The sequence below is a fragment of the Varanus komodoensis genome, unplaced genomic scaffold, assembly GCF_004798865.1.
Source record: "Varanus komodoensis strain SLA01 unplaced genomic scaffold, ASM479886v1 scaffold11, whole genome shotgun sequence".
Classification (NCBI taxonomy): domain Eukaryota; kingdom Metazoa; phylum Chordata; class Lepidosauria; order Squamata; family Varanidae; genus Varanus; species Varanus komodoensis.
In genome coordinates, this window is record NW_025335317.1 from 8,223,156 (window position 1) to 8,244,598 (window position 21,443).

The following is a 21,443-nucleotide window of genomic DNA, read 5'->3' on the forward strand; positions in this document are numbered from 1 at the left end:
AATATCTTTAAAGTAACATGTAGTTTGGCCTTGATTTGCTCCATATGTGCAATCTTTGTCTCCTCTCAAGAGAAGTGTAGACACGCCAGCTGGAAGAACCACAAGTGTGCAAGAGCTCCTGGCTCACACAGAAACCCACTGTCATTCTAGCCATCTATGTCCTAGAGGGCTAGTCTCATCCTAGAGTGAAGACCATCCTAGTCCTATCCTAGTCCCAGCCTAGAGTGAAGACAAACTCAACCCTTGGTATTTCAGATCTACATTGGATTCCCCCCTTTCCCAAGTGGAGGAGAAAAGAGTGGGACATACAAATTTTCTTTTTGTTTCCAACCTGATCATTCTCACTTTCTGGAATAAAATTATTCTAAGCTCTTGATGGAGGATATTGAAACATAGATGGCAACAAATGTTTTGCAAATGTTAGGACTGTAGTGAAATAATTTGCTCTAAGTATAATTAGTGAAACATCAGCCATGCTTGCGAACAGTTCTTTTCCCCTCCGTTTTTACAACCATCTGTTTTGTCACCAAGTGCCCTTTACCAGCCATATGCATGCTTCATGTTTAGTCTTTGTCTGGGTTTCCTTTTTGTTTCCTCCAACTTCAGCGTTTTGTAGTGTGATTGACTGTAGCAATCGGACTGAAATAAGAGGGTCAAAAGTCTTGCATGATTTCATACAGAGGCAAAATGACTGATGGGTAGGAAACATTCTTTGCTTCACTCGAGCAATCTGATTTTTCTGGGAGTCTGGCAGCTTTCAGATTTGTCTTGTTTGGATGAGGAAACAAGGGCAGGGCCACTGGAAATGTGTGCTCAGAAGTGTGGTCGCACGGTTGCCATCAGTTCTGAATATGATATGAGCGAAGTTAAGCCATAAAATAATGCCACTACAATGATTGATCCTTTGCATAAGAGTGAGTTCTAAATGGTGTGCTGAGGCACATGGATGTGTCATGTGAAAGCCTGAAGCATTCTGTGGGGGGAAAATAAGCCACCATGTTGCATGCTCTACCAGACTGAGCCATGCTGGCTTCCATATTGAGCCCTTCCCTCATCTCTGAGGCAGATCCGGTGTATGATGCACATTCCCCTGCGCATGGTTCAGACTGCCAGGTCCCTCTTTGGGGGATGACTTGGGCAGTCATTCTGTGTTTCACAGCAAAGGTTTCTACCTAAGTTTTGCCCATCATCTTCATCTTGGCAGCTGTCTTCAAGCTGTACTCCGCATGGTTTTGCTCATTGCCTTTTTCGTTTTTCTTCCACAAATCCAGGTTTCATTTCATTTCGTTTCGTTTGGTTAAGGTGCAATAGCAACAGAGGCAGCTGAAGTCAGATCCATGATTCCATGAGTGAAGGATTTGTGATAGCACCTCTTAGAGTAAATTCCATCAAAGCTCTGGCAAGGATCCTTTATCTCTCCCCTGCCTCCATTTTCCTTTGCTGTCTTTTTTTTTCCCCTTTTCTTTTCGCCAAGGGTTTAAAGAACTGGGGTACTCAGCTTTGCCAGGATTTATCTTTGGACCCTGTTTTGCCTCACTGCATTGACAATAGCATCATGGGTTGCTCTGTGTGTGTGTGTGTGTGTGTGTGTGTGTGTGTGTGTGTGTGTGTGTTTAAGGCACAGATTTTATGAAACATTGTCAGTTCGGCCATCATTCAATGGGCTGGCATGTGCATCTGTCATGGAAATTGCAGATCTTGGAGGGAGCGTGTCTCGGTCTGCAGAAGAACAACCACTGTGATGTCTTTTTTATATCACATATGTCTTCGCCTGTTGTTTCAGCCTGCCTCCAAAGAGAGAGGTGGGCTGTATTTCTGAGCTATTTCAGAAATATTTTTGGCTTTCTGTATTTCTGGCTCTTGTTCTCAGTCAATCCCTTCTGTATGTAAGTACTTTGAAGAAGAGGCAAAGAGAGAAAGTTGCTAGATACATTTTGTTCTAGGATAAAATGTATCACCCTCTATGGTCTTTACACAGGGTACTCTGATTCTCTCTATGTATGTTAAATAAAAACTGAGCATGTTGAGCTCAAAAAGACTTGTGGGACTTTAATTACCTTTAAGTTTCTCAGTGGGATGAGCTAATTTTGAAAAGTGGTTTAAAAGAAAATGACTTATCCCTATCAACATTCTTTAATTTTCCTTGATATGGCTCAAGAGACAAACCGTGGTCAATTAAGCATTAAATCTCTTAGGGGTGAGTTCATTAAAATAAGGAATCCACCCCCCCCATCCCTAATTAACACTATCAGCCAGTGTCATGACATTCTGCTCATTCTGCCCTCTTCCCAGGTTCATAATATATGTGTTCACCAGTTTCCTTCCTTCCCTTCACAAGGGAAAGGGGAGGGGAGATAACAGAGGTTGGTATCAAAGCAACGTCACTGGAAACCAAGCTGAATTGGACTGTGGCGCTGTAGTTGCCGATCTGAAGGAGCTGGGCCTTATGATATGGGATGATGGATGATCACATACTTGGATAGTTCATTTTTGAAAATTACAGGTATAGAGAGGGATACAGTCAACAGCACTGCAGTCTTCAGGGAAGAAAGGTTTAAATCTTTTCTTTGCAGACAGGATATCAATAGTGACATCACAGGAGGGTGGGGGAGAGAGAGAGAGCAACTAACATTAAGGGAAACTTGCCAATGGCCTCCAGTTAGAAGGGAGAATGTAGGAAGGACCCAATGTGATTGCCCATCACACCAACAGTCTCATGTATGCATTACCAGGGAAAATGTGTTTGTGTGTGTGTGTGTGTGTGTGTGTGTGTGTGTGTGCGCACGTGCATCTTAACTGCTGTCAGAGTTTGGCCCACATGGTGAAGGACGGCAAGCTGGAAGACCTCACACTCTGCAAGATGGATGGTGTTACACAAGTGCCTCTCCTTTCCTTTCTGCCAGAAGGGCCTGGCGATACTTGTGGGTGAGGACAGAGTTGGAGAGGCAACAAAGCTTCCACCTTTCTCCTCTTCACTCACAGTTTTGTCCCCTCCCTGCCCAGTGCAAATATCCTCCTTTCCTGTGAAGGTGACCCCAGTCTCAGGAGTGGGAATCACCAAAGAACTTTCTGCCATGGCTGGAATTTTATTTATTTATTTTGGGTGGTGGGATCTGAGTGAGGAATCTCCCTGCACATCCTCAGAGGGGAATTCCAGAATATCCTATCTAAGCTGCTGTTCGATTTTAGTTTGCATTTGTGGGGCCATAGTAAGTGACTATCCAAAAGAGCACTACTGGTTTCTGCCCTTTCCTTGCAGGTGATCCTGGCATGGCTAGTTTACTAGGAAAGTACTAGTGAGTGAAAATGCAGTATAACTGGGGCATAACTCCACCTCCGTTCCAGAGATGTGCAGAACACAACTGTAAAACACAAATCATAATGGCTTTCCCTATGATAAAAGGGATTAATTCCCACTGCATTGATTTTCTCCTTATTTTATTCTTTCATTCATACAAAGGAGAGAGTTTCATTTTACCATCATTGCTTATCAGTCAAAAAAATTGATCCTGCAACTTGTTGTATGTTGTAGGAATTTATAAATTATAACCATTCCATGGTGATGCCTAGTTTTTCTTTTGTGTGTATTTGATGTCCAGATTTCACCCATGACTGATTACTATGCATGTTTGCCCAGGCATAAGCTCCACTGGCTTTAATGGGTTTATTTCTCAGTTAGTATAAATAGAAGTTCAGCCCTGACAATTATTTAAACATAATTTTATTCTGGAATCCTTGATAAAGAAATGGGAATCCAAGACTGTTCACAAGTTACTGAGTTGGAATTCATGTCCTAAAGCAATGCTTGTTTACTGAGAAAAGTAATCATAAGGTTTCCAGTCCATGGCTAGATTAGAGGCATATGAAAATTTGTTTCCATTTGCAAATCATGCTAACACATTCCATTTGCAAACCTGCTCATGAATGTAGCAGCAGAGTGGTTTATATGAGAAATGTTTACCAATTCTAAATTTGTGATCATATTAGGAGAATGCATATTTTTAAAGCAAAGTTGCACAGTTTGAAATTCTAATTTTAAATGAATTTAAATAATTGTTTGAATAACAATTTTCCTATTTGAATGAGCTGAAAAAAAGACACGTCAACATGAAAGGGGGAGTGAGCTGAAGTAAGTTTTGAAGTGAACTTTGGATAATTTAATCACATTTAGAAAATTGCATATTCCTGGGCTGATTAAAGGGGAATTATAAACTCAGCCACTGCTGCACATTTAACAGAGTAACTGCTGCTATTCAACTGGTCAGTTTCACAGGGAGAGGGACAAGGACATGGAGCAGAGATTCAGGAGAAACCTCCTGCCATTCAGAGCTCTCTTTCACCTCAGACCTCTGGTATCTGATTCTATAACTACTCATAGTATAGTGTTATTATCTACCTCTCCCATCCAGTGATAGTGACTGTGACACCAAAATTCAACAGGTGCATCTTCCCCAGCACAGAGAAGCAGCCATAGGAACATAGTGTTCTTTCTCAGCTTTCAGTGCACTCTTGCAAGTAGGTGGACCAACATTGCTATGCATCTTGTGGATTCATTTGTAGTGACGTATGAGAATATTGTTTCTCTTTGCAAGTAATGAGAACATGCCTCATTCACAATCCTGAATATGAGCAAGAGTGGTAAGATCTCCTGAAAAATGTCCTCAAATTCCCATTCATGTTAGACCCATGTGTGCTGTCCAGGTGCTACAACTGATGGGCAACACTTCTTAGCCTTATCTGCCTTTAAACCATTATTGAATAGGACAGACCTTCAAAAATAGGACCCCTTCAAATGGAGGACTGACCTCTACAAAAAGGATGCACACCCTTACTATGCACAGAATGATTAGCAATTAGTCTCTGACACTCAGGGCGGCTTGGGTATCAAACAGAATTTTCAGCACCATGGACAGCTCCGAGTGGTGCTGTGACTGGAGGCCGGACAGGATGGCCTGTTTACTGTTCCAGCAAAGAATGGGACAAAATGGGCTTTAATAGGAGGTTACCAGCCTTTACTCTGGTTAGCTCTGGCTATATCCTCATCGAGGTTATCACTGCTTTGGCAACTTCTGGTGATGAAGGAGGGGTTCTGGCATGCTAGTGTCACCATGGGCTGCATCCTCAGAGTTGGGGCATGGTGGTGGAATTTCCTCTTGGATTAAGGGCAGTTGCCCCTGGGTCTCCTTATGCTGGGATGAGGGGTCAGACTTCTCTGGGGAGAATTGCTTGGGAGGCTGGGGGTCTATGAAATCAGCATACAGATGCTGCTTCTCCAGGGTACAGTCTCCTCGGATGGTGAGCTTTATTAATTAATGCCAGAACAGGAAGAGAAGGTGCATGTGTGAAAAAAGAACCAAGGAAGAAGGAAACCAAACCAAACCAAATAGAAGCCCTGAGTGCCTGTGGAAAACCTTGCATTATTGCCCAATACATATCAGAAATATTGATGTCAGTATTGAACAGAAGATGAGCAGCCCCTGGCAAAGGAAACTCATATTACCAAAACATGTTGGACAACTCATATGCACTTGGGACTTGCTTTGAGCTCTTTGTGTTTAACAAGTGCATGGCTCTTTCCTGCTTCTTGGATGCCCTCCCTTCCTCAGCTGGGCCATAGCAGACCATGCAAGTCTTTCTGTTCTCACGATTGTTTAATTTGCATGCACATCCTCCCACGGTGTTGGCTTGAGACACAGAGGTATGATTTCTTTGCCGCTGGTGGCAAAGGCTCTGGAAATCAGAAGTGAAGACTGGTGAGTGCTGGTTTAACCACATGCTCAGAAGGTGCTACTTCACACAGTGGTTGCTCACACATTATAATGATAATCTTCATTATATTCATGGGCTTTTCTTTTGTCAAAGCAGCAGCAGAAATGAGATAGGAGCACACAGAGCTTTCCACAAGTGTGCTAACATGTCTCAGCGAGGGTGTTGTAGCTCTGCTTTAAGCACCCCTGGTGCGGCTCATCAACCTGCAGTCATGCACTACCTGGTTACGTGCTGTGTAATATGAACATGCCTCCATTTGCATGTTAAACTTTGAATGCTGCAATAGCGCAAGCATCACTTTCATTGCTGCGTAGTTAGCACAGATTTTCCATAGCCAGGGTGCTGGGTGGTGCTTGGTCTATAGACCGAACTTCAGGAACCAAGCCAGGTGAAACCGTATTTCTCCAAGGGCTTGTTCCTCCGGAACAAGTGATTTATCCTATGTGCAAGACTTGATTACCCCCTTTACTCTCCATTATTTCTCAAATGGTGTCAATCAAGCAGCTGCACCTGTTTGAGTGGCATTTCAACAAAGCACTCGGGCCTAATCACCACTGGCTGCCACAATTAACCTCACTAGTGGTGCTAAGTATTTTGCTACAGTGCCTTTCCTAGCAGGTCAGTTTTGATGAATTGCAGTCTGCAACTGCTGCGCACTGTGTAAAAACAGACCCTGCGAGGTGCAGTCTGTCACCTGCCAACCAAATGATGACCATTCAAGTGTATCTGTCATTCGTTTCATGCTTTGCTTTATTTTTAGTAGGCCATCAGGGAACTGGATTTCAACTTGGTTGAAACTGGGTGAGGGTGGCTTGTGGTTAGTTATTTTTATGGATAAAGTGTTCACAGAAGTAGAGTTGGGCCCAAAGATATGAGTTCTAGCATGATGAAGGTTGGAAGGAGAATGGTGCATGAGGACAGAGGAAGGCTTAAAAACAGAGAGGACATGGGAGGTATCAATCCATAAGTGAACAGGCATGTGAATGAGCAATGCTCAAGGTCACCAAAGTGCTTCAAAGTCAGCCTCAAAGCTTGTTCTATTCAAGTTTGTATCTCATTGCAAGCTGTGGTGCTTTGTCTTTGTGTGTTTGCATGCACATTTTCATGCACATTTTTTTCAAATGTATCTGTGCTGTAGAACACTAGGTATAGGTATAGATAGGTGAACAAACCGCATCACAAGCTTGGAAATGTATTGCCTTTGTCCGCAGTTGTGTCCATGTTCACTTTGGAAGGTGCAAACTGGGTAAATGCTTTTCAAAAAGGAATGGAAACAAATTTCTCATATAATCATATAAATGAAGGACAGGAACGAAGCTCACAATGTCTTAACCAAGAAGTCCATCTGAGGAGAGTTGGGGCAGGCATGTAATGGAGCTGCAGGTTGTCAGGAAGGGACATAGGTGGACAAGGAACCTTGGACAATGGAACCAGAGGGTGGGCAGTTAAGGCTGACAAGCAGAGAGATCTAGAAAGAGACTAACGAATCCAAAAGACAAGGCCAGGTTCATTTTCTCCATGATCTATAGTCATGTAGAGCCAGGGAGAATTACTAAGTACCCACGGTGGAAGAGTAGAACCATTCCATGGCCTGAATGGAACATGATGTTCTCCTCTTCTGTGCAGCCTGGACCGACTCACCATAAAAGTTGGCAGTGGAATGCAGACCTCCCACTTTTATTCCAGGTGCTTGCAATAAGGCTGAGCAAGGAAGAATCAGGATGCTAGCACTGGAACATTATGAGTCTAGGAACAGGATCTAAATAATTAAGAAGTCTTCTCCGGAGTTCATGTGCCTTTAGGATCCCTTCTAGAATGTGCTTTAATGGCCAGCCCATGCAAATAATGGACGGGTAGTAAAGGTAACATCTCAGAGTCTTGTTGCATTGATACCAAGGCATTGCTGGGGGTTGGAGTAGATGGCATTTAGTGCCTTCTAATGATCATTTACAGCCAGTGTGTGTGGTATCATGGTTAGAGTATTGGGCTGGGGACCTGGGAGATCCAGGTTGTAGTCAATTGGCCATGCAGCTCACTGGGTGGCCTTGGGCCAGTCACTCATTCTCAGCCTAACCTACCTCACAAGGGTGTTTTGAGGATAAAAATGAAGTGGAGCAGAAGTGTGTCAGCCACCTTGGTTTCCTTACAAGAGGAAAAATGGTGGGATATGAAAGCTATATTGTAATTGTAACGCACCCCTTAACTAAATAGAATCTTGAGTCCTTCCTGGCTCTCCCATTTTTCAGTGCTGAAAATACATTTCATTCTTAATTAAAACTCATTTTGGAGGGAAAGAAATCAAATTTCCCTTTGTTGTTTCCAATCTGCCTTTTTAATAGGTACCCAAAGTAACTCATGTTAAAACCCAATGTTCAAAAAGCTGGCAAAGCTAATACAGTTCCTTCACCACCAGCCATACTTAACATCTGTCTGTGCTTCCCTTTTTTTCCTGATGACACAGCTGAGCCCGAGTCCATTTCTGGGATTTCTTGTTTTCATATTTCTCACCATGGATTTGGAGGTGATAAATACAGTTCCTTCCATGTTGCATTCTTTCCCCCTGACAGCCCAATATATTATTAAAATTCTCCAATTGTTGAATTCTTTCTTCTTTCATCCTAACTCACCATCACCGATTATGGTACATCCTCCCAACTGATCAATGTCAACACTTTCCTCCAATCATTTAATCTGCTATGCTTTATGCATTGATAATTCCAGGAGGCAGCCTTCCAGAAAGAACCCTGGCGGCAAGGAGACCGTGCCAAAAAGACTTAGGCATTTATTTCCCCTCAGGACTCAAATCTCACTCTTTACACAGCTTAACTGTGAAGAATGGAGAGAAATGATTAGCACTTGTTCCTAGAAACTACAGAACAGGAAAGTTAGAAAATTAGGATATTAACTGGAACCCTCACCTCTTGAGTTGCCAGTTCAAAATGGCACCTTCTAAATACCTTATTTTCCAAAAGCACCTCAACCAGTCACTTTGCATGAGAAGCAAACATGTTTCAGGGCTAGTGTCGCATGGTGATTAGAGATCAAGGTTCTAGTCCTCTTTCAGCCATTGAGGCCATTGGGTGTCTTTGGACCACTCACTCACTCTCAGCCTATCCTACCTCACAGGGGTGTTGTCATGAGGATACAAACTGAGCCCAGGAGAACTGCATAAGCTGTCTGGCTTCCTCACAAAAGGAAAAAAAATGTGGGATATACATGCAGTGTAACAATAATAATTTTCAAACTAATAATAGTTTTGCTTTTTTAAAGCCATTAACAATGTCCCCCATGTAGTATACTGGGCAACAGCATATAAGATTAGGGTTGGGATAAGCCTTTTCAGAATCCATCCCTCTAGCACAATCCTTCGGTATTCAGCCCAGTCCTATAAAATGAGCTGAGCCAAGAGGAAGTCTGTGAATGGGAGCAGACCCCTGTTGCACAACCAGCAAATTTCCCTCTCAGGAACGGCTCCACAATGCGGAAGGGTTTTGTGGCACGCAGGCATCCTGGCGCCATTCCCAGCAGCCACCTTCTTCTCTGCCAACTGCTGCCAGCAGTGACGAGCAGGAAAGAAGTGCTGTTTACACAGGATGTGGGCCTTGATTTCTGGGGAGCGACACACGAACTTTGGGCACACCTGACTCTGGAGCTTGGACTCTGAGTCACTACAAGGACTGGAATTTGGGAAGCCGAGCCCAAGGAATCCAACGATTCCCACCCCAAAATGGGTTCCTTGCACATTGCTTGCACATCCTTCCTTTGTAATATTGCAACAGATGTCATGCAGTAAACAGATGTTTCTGACAGGATAGAAATAAAAAAAAAAAAACCTGGGGTTTGTTTTTCATATTTTTCTGACTGGAATGGTTACATAGTTTTTGAAGCCTCATTGGTTTAAAAAAAAACTTATAAGGTGTTTTTTTTGTTTTTGGATTTGTTTTAGTATAGCCAACTATTACATGTGGACAGTAGTGACCACAACCTCCTGACACGTGTGGGCAGCCAGACTACCTGCAATTTGTAGGTCAGTAAATGTTGTGAACTTCACTGCAATAGTTTTAGAAAGCCAACTCGGTCCCTGCCCATCATCCGTTCTGCATGTCAGAGATGATCAAGCAATCCACCAGCAAACAGCTTATGTCAGATACTTTTGTTGCTTAGGAACTGTGTGTGTATAGGCTCTCTGCTCCTTGCCTTTTTGCATTGCATGCTTAACAAGGACTCCCCCCCCCCCCCACACACACACAATCTGATCTCCCAGTCCGCGTCTTCACGTTTAATGGTTCACTTACAGGCTGAGCCTTTAAAGGAGCCATTGCAGGGGGTGGAGGAAAACGTTAGTCATTGTCACCAACTTGTTTGAGAATTGCAGAATCAATTTCCAACACTGCACGCAGGGGGAAAAAAGTCTATTTACTCTTCTTGATGTGCGGTATGTCAGCAAACCCCTATAATTTCTGGCAAGACAACCCTAATAATTATCTGATTTGGGAGTTTAAAACCATGCATTTATACAGTATAATTCAGTAAGTGGGCTGGTGGGTGTGAACACTCATTCAAAAGAAGTGTGCAATTTCTCATCCAACTCACTCAAAAAATACAGAGCGATTGTCTTGGGCGAGACCACCCACAGACAGATATAATGTCACATTAACATGACTCAGATCCCTAAAGTGCACTCTGTTTTTGCCGTTTCAAGCATTCTTCTCTTTCTCATATGCCCTGATAGGTCAAAGATTAAAACAGAGACACTTGGTAAGATGCTGGGGTGGATGGGATTGAGCGGATAGCAAAACCAGATAGACCAAGGGCTCCGGTGCAAGTGGGCCAGAGGAGGCAGCTGTTCTGTACCATCCCTGGGACTGGCCAGAGGATATGGCTGCAGATGTCAGGTGACTGAAGTAACTTATAGGATTCCACTTGGCCCTTCAAAGCTAGTGATTCTAACCTGGTCTCAGCAGCTTGACAGTCTGGCATTGACTGGGTTCTTCAGACTGTGCAGCTCTTCAGTTGCTCTTGCTGGAGCAACTGATGGATGTCCACCTAGCCTGCCTGTTCCCCAGCTTGTCTCCAGACAGAGCCCTGGCGCACACGTGTAGCAGTGGACAAGCACAGTCCCACCCATCCAGTTTGGAATTGAGATCTGCCACCCTGCTGAACACACAAAGGAAAATAGGCTCAGTTCCTTCCAAGTTGAAGCCAACCTTTGCATAGACAGTAGGTCTGAATTCCTCCCCTAACTGCTCTGTAGATCCAAACCACCCATGCGAGGTTGCTGAATCGATGGTAGAAGTGGCAGCTTGCTCTCCCTTCTCCTTCCCTGTGGTTGAAATAGGGTTGGAGCAAACCCTTTTGGAATCTGCCCTTCCAGTATCCGCATACTTCCTCTCATGCATGCAAAACGAGCTGAGATGAGGAAGTCCAGAAACGCTTGTGGACCCCCGGTTCTGCAGCTGGCAACCTTCCTTGACAGGACTGGCTGCAGGACGTGGAAGAGGGGTGCTGCCAGCAGGCACGCCAGCCATCACCCTTCTTCCCTGCTTGCTGCTGATTCCTGGTGATCACCCCACAAATGCTAGGCACACGCACCAGGAACATCGACTCAGTGCCACTGCAGAATGGACTGGAGTCTGCGTAGCCAAGCCCAGGGAATCCAATGGATTCCCACCTCCAAATGGATTCCTTGTGCATCCCTAACTTGAAATGCTCTCATGGTGCCAGGTCAGCAGAGGCATAGATTGATGGTTGTTCTGCAGTCGATCAACATGGATTTCTGACTCAATTGTTTAGCAACAGTGGCAACATAATGATTCCCCCACTGCCCACAATGCTCCTGCTGAAGTGAGAAAAATCTTGGGTTTTAAATGTAGTTGGACTGTGGTGGTACTCAGAACAAACAGTGGGACTCTGGCATGGGAGGTTGGCCAGTGGACCTTCTGCTTCCAATAGTGAGCTGAGTAGATCCTGAAAGTTTCAGCTTTACTCTGCCCTCTGGTAGGAAATAGAGCTTCAAAGGCCAGGGTGGGAGGAGAAAAGAACGGCTTATGAGGCTGTATGCAAGCATTCTCTATCATAACTGTTAAGGATTGTTCAACTGTAAGCTGGTTTACTTACCAAATTGAGCAATGTGTTATGTTTTTGGATTAGTTTGAAGAGACTTAACTGGTGATTTAGGTCATTTGGTATTTGATGCAGCCCCTTGCAAGTGAAGCTCAATGAAATTCTTAAAATTTCTGGGTGGGATCCTATGGAGATGTGAAATTCTGTTCTTCATATGCATCTCCTTTTCATCCAGTCCATGTTATTTCTTACTAAGTGTTAGATTGTGTTTAGAAAACTGGCTTGGGATAAGTCCATTCAGCCTGAATTCAGACAAGAATCAAGTGATTGCTGGACATTCTTATGGGTGCATTTGTGTGTGTGTGTGTGTGAATGTGCATGTGTGTGCGTGATTCTTATTATTGATAGGGCTTGGTTTCCTAAGATTCTAGCTTTGGAGTGTGTCTACCTCTATTAGCAGAAAGAAATTGCTGGGCACTCAGTTCACTCTGAAAGATCACTTATTTCTTAACACAAAATGTCAAGAGAGCTGGTGCAAAAAGTAAGTCAGAAAAAAAATGAAGGATTTCTTTGAAAATTCAGCTGTACGTGACCTGATGCTACCCGATATAGGCCCCAAGTTCAAGAGTAGTTCACCATGGATGCACATCTTATGAGTTCCATGAATAGCATCATTTCATGTTGTGCTTGCATCGTTTAGGCCTGAGTTCAAATTCCTGCTTATTAAAATTGTTTAAGGGTCATGTGTTAAACTTCTCTGTTATTATGATATGCTTCCTGTTTAAAAGAACTAGTGGCATTTCATGGTTTCAATTTATTTGTTTTTTTGTTTATTTGATCAGAAATGATCGAACTATGCTTAGGCGAAGTTTTCTGGATACTAAAACACCTTGCCTTTCAGTGCAGTTTTCATGGTGGGTTCTGCCAAATCCCAGGGTCTGTGAGCAGCCTGTTAGGGATTCCTGTGCGAAAAGATGCGAAATGGCAAAACAGCTTTCCCGAAACGTCGGTTGCCTCCCGTTATTTCTTCTGCAATATGCAGCTAGCTGCAAGGCAGTGCTGCCTGGTGCAGGGGAAATCTTCAGCACAGTGTAGCCTGAGTGGGTGCTGATTCTACAGGAAAGGTCCACACAGGACCTCACACAGCAACGCCATGCCCTGCTTCTGAGAATGCATAGCAGATATTGGTCAAAATCTCAGCTGAACTGAGGAAACAGTGAGAGCCACGAAATCCCTTCTGAAACAAATGTCTTTCTAGACAAAATCCCCAAGTACCTGAAGAAGTACTGAATTCTGTGCCAAATGGAAAGTTCTTCATCAGGAGAACGGATGTCCAAAAAGTGTTCCTTGGAGATGGCTCCATTGCCACTGCTTTTTAACATGTTTTAGCTCAGTCATAGCCTTCTGAACAATGTTTCCAGTTGATTGATGACTTCCGATTAGTCTGTTACTACCGCATGCGTATGTTTGTCATTTTTCCCCTTTTTCCCAGGTGCAAAGAGGGCTACCAAGGAGTCCGCTGTGACCAATTTTTGCCGAAAACCGACTCCATCTTGTCAGATCCAAGTATGTAAAGTTTTCTTCTATTGTAATTGCATGCCTTGATCAGTGTTTGCCCTGAGGTGCAACCTTTTGCTAACTTCCAAAATTTGATTGTGTCCAATTCTAGATATGCATAAAACATTTTGTATAACCAAATAGCCCAACACTCCCTCATAATGTCATATTTTCTGCAGTACAAAAGTATACAGAATAAAATATTTTCTGCCACTAAGTATCCAGCAGAGAGTTGAAGTTATACAAAGCATGAATATTTATATTTCCTGAAAAGCAAAATAAAACAGGAAGCCTTTCTTTCCTGCATCTTTATAGCAGGTAGTTGGAAGGTTGGGTGTGTACCTGGAAGTTTAAGTTTGAATAATGATAAGCCTTGGTTTGCTGTAATGGAGAAAAGCCACAGTGAGCCTGAAGCTCTGCCTCCCATCTTCTTTACGTCCAGCCTGGTCAGAAGTCCATCTGTTCTAAGCCACAACTAAGTGTAATGTCTGAGTGGAGGCAAACTGCATTTAGTCTTAAACATGGTTAGTTGAAATAAGCCAACTTCAAATGGTAGTTTATGAAGCTGGCTTGTTTCAGATAATTATGGTTAAAATTAGCCACAGTTAGGATTTGGATGGAACAAAAAGCTGGTCAATGGACATAGAAAGCTAAATCTACTTATTTCATTTGAATAGCTATACCAGAAGAAAAGAAAGGATTTCCTTGGTCTGAAGTTCATGTACATAACGATAAACTGGGAGTAGGCAGAACTGTCATCCTTTGCCTTACATGATTGATAGGATGTTGAGGTTAAGCTTATTCAGTTCTGTTTCTGCACAAACTTGCAATGGTTTCAGGAATATTCATATGTTGCAATGTTCTTGTTAACAAATGCATTATTTACATCAGTTCTACCATGTTCTTCAGCTGAGCAAACTTACTAATAAGACAGTCCTTGCCCTGCTGTTTAAAATCTAAAAGACATGACACAAAAGGAAAAATGGCTAGGAGGGAGGAGGAAAAGATACTAGTTCTTTAAACATGCACCTTTTGGATCTGTATCTCCTCAGACTAAAGTATACATGCATTTCTGAAAGCATTTTGGTAATTATGTATTTTTCTTTCTGCATTGTTGAAATGTACATATATTGTCAATCTCCACTCTTTTTTTTTTCCTTTTTAGTTGAGAAAAGTGTTACAATTTCAGAGGTGTGCCGGCTGCAGGAGATACAAATTAGGCAGCTATGAAAGGAAAGGGAAAAAATTCTCTGTGTGGATAAATCTGTCCATTTCACATTCTCCTCCATTCAATTTTATTTCATTCTTTCCACCTGGATGGTGATGAAATTTGGATAATCCATTAAATCATTACCCCTACCTCTCCAAATGAATCCAATGAAATGCTCACACATCCCTAATCTTAATTCTTCTGGATTATTTTTAATGTGGTTTATTTGACTTTAGCCTGCTTTATATCCATAGCTTGACTCTCCTTTCTGGCCACACAAGCGGATAATACGTAGCAGGCTGCTGCTCTGCCACTCTCCCTGTCTTTTATAGGGTCTTATCCGCTGTTGCATAGACAGGCAAGCTCAAATTCCAGTAATCATCAGATTTCCTTTGCTAGATTCAAAGCAGCCAAGATCAGCTTTTAAGCACTCATAATTCTTGATGCCCAAAGAAATGAAACTAAAGGAAAGAGGGCACCTGGAGATGGCATTTGTTGATGCACATGAAAGCACCCTGTATAGATAATTTGAAGGGAGGGGGCTCTCACGTTTACATTCCCATTCTCATCCTCAGTTTCCTAGTTAAAAATAGCACTTTGAGAGGGTTGGCATTTCACCAGTACTTTAGTTCTGCCCTCACCCTCCCCCCCATATATGTTCATTTCACAAATCCTGAGGATACCATTTTTGCATGTTGGTTCGTACAATGCATTGGAAGAGAAAGAGAAAGCTTTCTGGCTTATGGCCTCAAGACCTTTTTATTTAACCAATATTTTAAAGTTCATTAATTTTAATGGTATATTTATTTATTTAATTCATTTTCACCATGTTATTTTATACTCAGTCGTGGTGTAGCCAATTTGTTTATTTTAGGATTGGTGGGGCTCTAATGTTTGTAAACCACCCAGAGAGCCCTCTGGGCTATTGGGGTGGTATATAAATGCAATAAATATAAATAAATAAATATGTTCAAAATTACCATCACCCAGGTAGGTGTCAATGAGCACTATCTAAGGTTCTGCAGCTCTTTCTTCAATGTTTGTTTTACTTTGTTTGTGTTACATTCCTGCCCCCTCGAGCATGGAAAAATGCAGATTTTTTTTAAGTGCACATTTTCCCCTATCAAAAGAAGGCACTTTTCCTCCTGTTGCACATTTATTCAAATAGGCTTCAGTGTGAACATGTGGGGGACTGTTGGGAGGATATGCATTTTCAGAGCATTTTTCCAAATACAAATTCAGATAATTTTGAAAATAACCCTAGGATCAAATTCCTGTTGCCATTCCATTTGGACTTGCATAGGAAACCCTGCTTAACTGATTTGTATCACTTAATTGATCGTATCAAATCAATTGATTTGTATCAATTGACTAGCACACCCTGATTCCCAACTGAACTGGTTTTGAGTCTGTCTATCCAGAGTGCATCTTCTGCTGAGGGCATATCATAGAGACTGAAGTGCTTTTCAGTGGGTTTGCTTAGGTGATTTTTAGCTCTGAGGACTTAAGGTCACCACTTATAAAAATGCCAAAACAGAGGAGCTGTCTCACCAAAAAAAGAGCATACAGATATGCATAAAATGTGCATATATGTGCACTGCAAAATATACCCTAGATAGATACACAGTCCACATGGTGGTGTTCTAGAATGACTTCTGGTCAGCCTAGAGGTGATGCTTCTCACCGCTAAGCACTGCTGAAAAGCTTGCATTTCTCTTTCTCATTGACTCTGTGCTCCAGAATTCGCAGTGCTCCATATATTCCTGGTGCTTACTCTTATGAAGCAAAAGCAACGCCAGCTTACTAAGGCCATGGCAGAGTACAGAAAATCTAAAGGTGAGGCATGCCGTGGAGTCTCCTTGCTAGTGAGGTCGGCAAACAAAGGTTCTGGCCAAGCTTACCCTGGGATGTTTTCCAGATTTGTTTTATTCACATGCAAGGTTTAGCATGATTGACCACCAGGTCTGCTAACAAGACAGCTTGCCAAGGCTTTTTAAAGCGTCAGCCTTTCTCAGATGAAACAGTAATCTGCCAGCTATTTATAAAATAATATACCAATATTGCACTTCCTCTCACACCGTATGATGTAAAAACAATGCACTGACCTTTCCCTGCAGGGAGAACTGAGAGAACCTGTGGTGATCAACAGTCAGGTTACCAGAAAGACTTAGCTTTTAAATGAAATGCATGCAGTTGTAGTCCAGTTGGAGCAATTGCTGAAAAAGTCAAAGCAATCCAATGGGCAGAACATCCGACCCCCCTGGAGGAGAGCTGGGTTAAAACCCCAACTAGGCTCTGGCCTCACTGGGTTATCCTGGGCAGGTCCCTCTGAATGGGAATTAAGAGCAACCTCATACTGGCCTGTAAGGACAAGGCTACCAAATGCTTTGTGATTTGTAAGCCTCACCCTTCCCTTCTTGCCCTCAGGCTTCAAAACACCAGGCATCCCTTTACAATGCAGATTTCTATTGACACTCTACAGCTAACAAGACTGTGACTCTAAATAGCCTTCTAGTGAGCTGAAAGATAAGCCTCTGCTCATGTAAACAGAGTTGAACCCAAACTGGCACATCTTCTCAGTCCCTCTACTTTAGTCATGTAGCAACCTCACCCTCAAGGTTGTTTCCACTGGTGCAAAGCCAGCTGGCAAGCTTTCTAACTGGATAGCTCACTTCACTCAAAGCCTTGCCACAGAATCAGGGTCAAGGTAAGGTTGTTGCTTTCCTTCCTCTCCTGAAACTCCTCCCTTCATTCCAGGACAGGCCTGGAAAATGGTGGGCTGGGACCATGGTGGGACTTCACAGGCACCTGACCCCCTTTGACCCTTCTGTCCTCCCATCCCTTCCTTCTCCTCCCCTGTGTCTGCAGCCTCTGATGACTCAGGGGGCCTGGAATGCCAGCAAAGAGTGTGCGCCTGGCCCACTTCTCACAGTGCTCTCCTCTGTTCAGGGAATAAGCATTTCTGAGAGCTTCTGGCAGCTTTGAGAACCACCAGTTCCCCACTGTGCTGGCAGTGGGGTATCCCTGCTGATCTCCTGCCCTTGGGTCCAATGATGCTACAGATCATTTTCAATATATTATGGTCACATGCAGGTATCAAATGCAAGCAACAAAGCAGCCCTTAAGGCAAATTGCAACAGGACACTTATCTGCCCCCCTCCCTGTCTCCTGCTGCCTTCCAATTTCTCTCTGGTGCCTACATTTATTTGTTTGTTTGTTTGTTTGTTTGTTTAAAACTTTCCTAGACCATCCCTTACCAAGATTTTGAGAATGTTTAACAATACAACAATGCGAAATACAATACAGCATCCTAAAAAATCCAACCAACAATAAAACCCCAATTAAAACAATCAGATCTTAAAACATTGGGAAAATAAAAAAGTTTTAGCCTGGAGAGAAAAAGAATAAAGTGACGGCACCAGGGGAACCTCTCTGGGGAGTGAATTCCACAATTGGGGTACCACTGCAGAGAAGGCCCCTCTCCAGGTAGTCACCCTCCTAATCTCCTTCAGGGAGGGGACCCGGAGAAGGGCGTCTGCCCCAGATCTTAAGGGGCGGGCAGGTACGTATAGATGGAGATGCTCCTTTAGGTAACCACGTCCTCTGTGAGCGTTTTGTCTGAGTTTGGCTTCCTTCTTCACTCTTCCTTTCTTCCAGTCCATGGCTCTTCACCCAGTGTTTTCTTCACTTCTTGCTTTCCAGCCCTCCACTTGCTTCCTTTACTCACCCATTCTCTTTACCAGACCACTTCCCAAGTAAATTGTTAGGAAGGATGTACAAAAGGCCATCTTCCCATTTAATATGCATCATATCCAAGTGCCATGAGGTCCCTTTCTTGTTAGAGCCTTCTCGCTGCCATTTATTATTTATTTTATCTATTTCTATTTTGCCCTTCTGCCATTATAGGGGAAGGCAGAAGGGCAAAATAGAAATGTTTGCACTCAAGGCAGCTAACATCAAATTCCAGATCCCCACCATCCTAATTAAACCATAAGGAATAAACTAAATGCTTGATTTAAAACACAGAAATAAAAGAAGCAATGCCATAAAATTAACCCCCTTCCTCAGCACCCACCAGCTTATATTGCAAGCAGCTCCCCACCTTTCCAAAACAGAGACTTAGCGCTTCCAGGGGCAAGTGGGAAACAAGCAAGCACTCGTGTTCCTGGAGCAGGGCGGTTTGGCAAGGGCCACATATATGCCAACTTAATAAAGAAATCAGCATTTCTCCTTGCTTTGGAGTTTCCTCTGAGCAGTGCTAACCCTCTGGTGGCTCTTCTCGAGCAATGCAATTGGCAGGCCTCACTGCTCTCCTCTATTCTGGGGAGAAGGAAAAGCAGCAGGGGCAAAAGTGTCTTCTTGGTTTTTGTGTCTTGTTGCTACAAGCTATCAAGTCACATATGGCTTATGGTCATCCCATGAATGACTCCCCCAAAATGCCCTGCCTTTGACAATGCTGATCACTTCTTGTCTCTTGTGTTCCCATTACTTCCAAGCAGCTTTATAAATATCCACACCATTACATTTAGATAGATAGAGAGATAGATAATTTTTGAAAGTCTCTTAGGATTCCACGAAGCGCAAAGCATGCATTTTGCTTTATGGGAAAGGAATTGATATTCCAGCAGCTGCAGCTTGTATGCTAAATATGTTCATTACCATGATGGGCTTGTTCATGGTGAGGACATTGTTCTTGAGTTTCCTTTCATATCTTCAAAAACACTTTATCTTCAGATTTCAATAACACTGAAATCCCAGTGGGTTCTGTGAGACTTAATTGGCTAATGACCAATTTAAAGCTGTAATTGAATGAAATAGCTAGCACTTATAATCTGAGCACAGCAAAGTGGTCACAGGAGTGTCGGAGTCAAGGTCAAGCTCCAGTGCATCATGGTGAGTGTGTTCCTACCAGTTCTGTGGAGTGGCCATTTGGAAAGATATCAAGGACTTGTTTGTGCCCCATCATTATGTTTCAAGTTAGGTGCAAATATTATTTTAAATTTTGTATCCCATTGATGCTCCTCCATGGAGAGAAGGCTCTTTGATCCCTGAGGAACTCCATTAGTATTGTCATGCTGTGTCTTTGCAAAAAGCTCTTTATTCACCGAAGGATGCTTAACAAATACAACCTTCACAGAATGCATCTCCAAGCCTGCACAGGGCAGTTCATTGAACCGAATCTAAACTCAAGCATCCTTTTGAGTATGTCTGGGCCCAATTCCTTATGAGAGGCTGATCTGGAGGTGACCCTGCCTCTTTTCCATATGCCTGCCCTCCAGTTGGCTGGCCCCCCTCTCCCAACACTGTGTCATAAGGTCAAGAGTCATGCCAGGTTCACTTGGCTCGGAAAGCTCCTCTCCCACACCTGTGCACCTTGGGTATCCTCAGAGCCTGCCTAAGTGCTTGGGGAGAGTGGCCTTGAGATAAGAGTGTCTTCTTTCATCTCAGCATCTGGAGTCCCACACTCCCAAGTGTGCCTTTGCCTTCTCCCCTTCGTTGTCTGACAAATCCAGATCAGCATGAACAACTGCTGCCCTCATTCTGCAGAGTAATTCAAGTAGCCTCCCCTCAAGCTGCTCCTGAGGGTTGAGGGACATATCAGGTTGAAGTGGGAGATGGAGCCAGAAACTGCAAGGGGGAGAGGGAAGGGTGGGAAATGGCCTTGCTCTTCATTTCATGAATGGAAGTTTCCACTGGACCAAAGGGCCTCCCTTGAGTGGAGTAGCATCTATTGGATGCAACCCATATTATGTTTGGACAACTTCTTAATTTCTCAGCTGAAAATACCTGCCATTCTTTGGGAACACTGTGTGTGTGTATGCGAGACAGAGAGAATGAGAGGCTCTTTTCCCAACTTTCTTAATGATTTCTTCTCTCCCTCTCTTTCTGCTTTTTGTCACTGCTTGTGAAAATTGCTCATTATTTCCATAGCCCTTTCAAGCACTCTCTCAACTGAGTTAATTTCCCCTTGGTGATATCAGTGGGGTGGTGTAAATTGGTGACCTGCAACAGCAAGGAGCTGGACCTAATGACCTTCTTGGCCCCTTTCAACTCTACTGTTCTGTGATGCTGTGATCACAGAACCAGTTGGGGCTGCCTGATTAACATAGGAAGTTTTTCAGGGATGTAACAATCAAGCCAGAGTCCAGCTGTCTTTGCCATACTTGTTTCCCTTGCTCCATTCTGACCAGGAAGCACACTAAGCTGAGATCAAATCTGCCAATGCTCAGGAATGCTGGTGGTTTCTTTGTGTAAAATATACTTTTTGCAAAATATGCCAAGTATGTAATTCTTTGCATGAAGTATGCAAAGCACACAACTCACACATGTAGAAACAGGACTCTGACTGAATTTGCTTCCTCCTGGATGCTCATGCAAACACTCAGTGTTAGGTGAACTTAGGGTAGAGGGAAAGGAGCAAGCTGAGAAAATCTGAAAGATTCTCACCCCAAGACTGGATTCCTCACACATCCCTAGAGACTAGCCAATCCCCAGTAGGCTGGGAATACCAGTAAGAATTGAATAAGATGCAATATGTCTCCTCTTATTGAAACTGCAACACCAGACATTATTTTTAAAAGAGGGTCCATTCCCTTGAACTATAAACATTTCAGACCCTCTTTTTGGTCCCTAAACTACAACTGGATCTAATCCATCTGAGTATAATAAACAAAATGTTAACAATTTCAGGTGACCATAGGGAAATATTGTCTCCAGGAATCCTCTTGTTACAATTTTTATACAGATACTTGTACTTTTCCAAAAATGGAGATACTGCATTATCATCCAGATATAGCATTGCAAGATTTGTGGACATACTAAAGTATACCAATAACTTTGCCTC

The 21,443-nt window shown here is 43.1% G+C and overlaps 1 protein-coding gene across 3 annotated transcripts in view; it reads left to right on the top strand.

Moving 5' to 3' along the window:
* NRG3 (neuregulin 3) overlaps positions 1–21,443 on the top strand; it is a 575,245-nt gene that overhangs the window by 415,433 nt on the left and 138,369 nt on the right. For 2 of the 3 annotated variants that reach the window (XM_044420021.1, XM_044420020.1), the window contains exon 3: positions 13,325–13,400. In XM_044420021.1, the coding sequence (XP_044275956.1) occupies positions 13,325–13,400 (76 nt within the window). The remainder of the gene's footprint in view (positions 1–13,324; positions 13,401–21,443) is intronic. The other variant, XM_044420018.1, reaches the window with a different exon arrangement.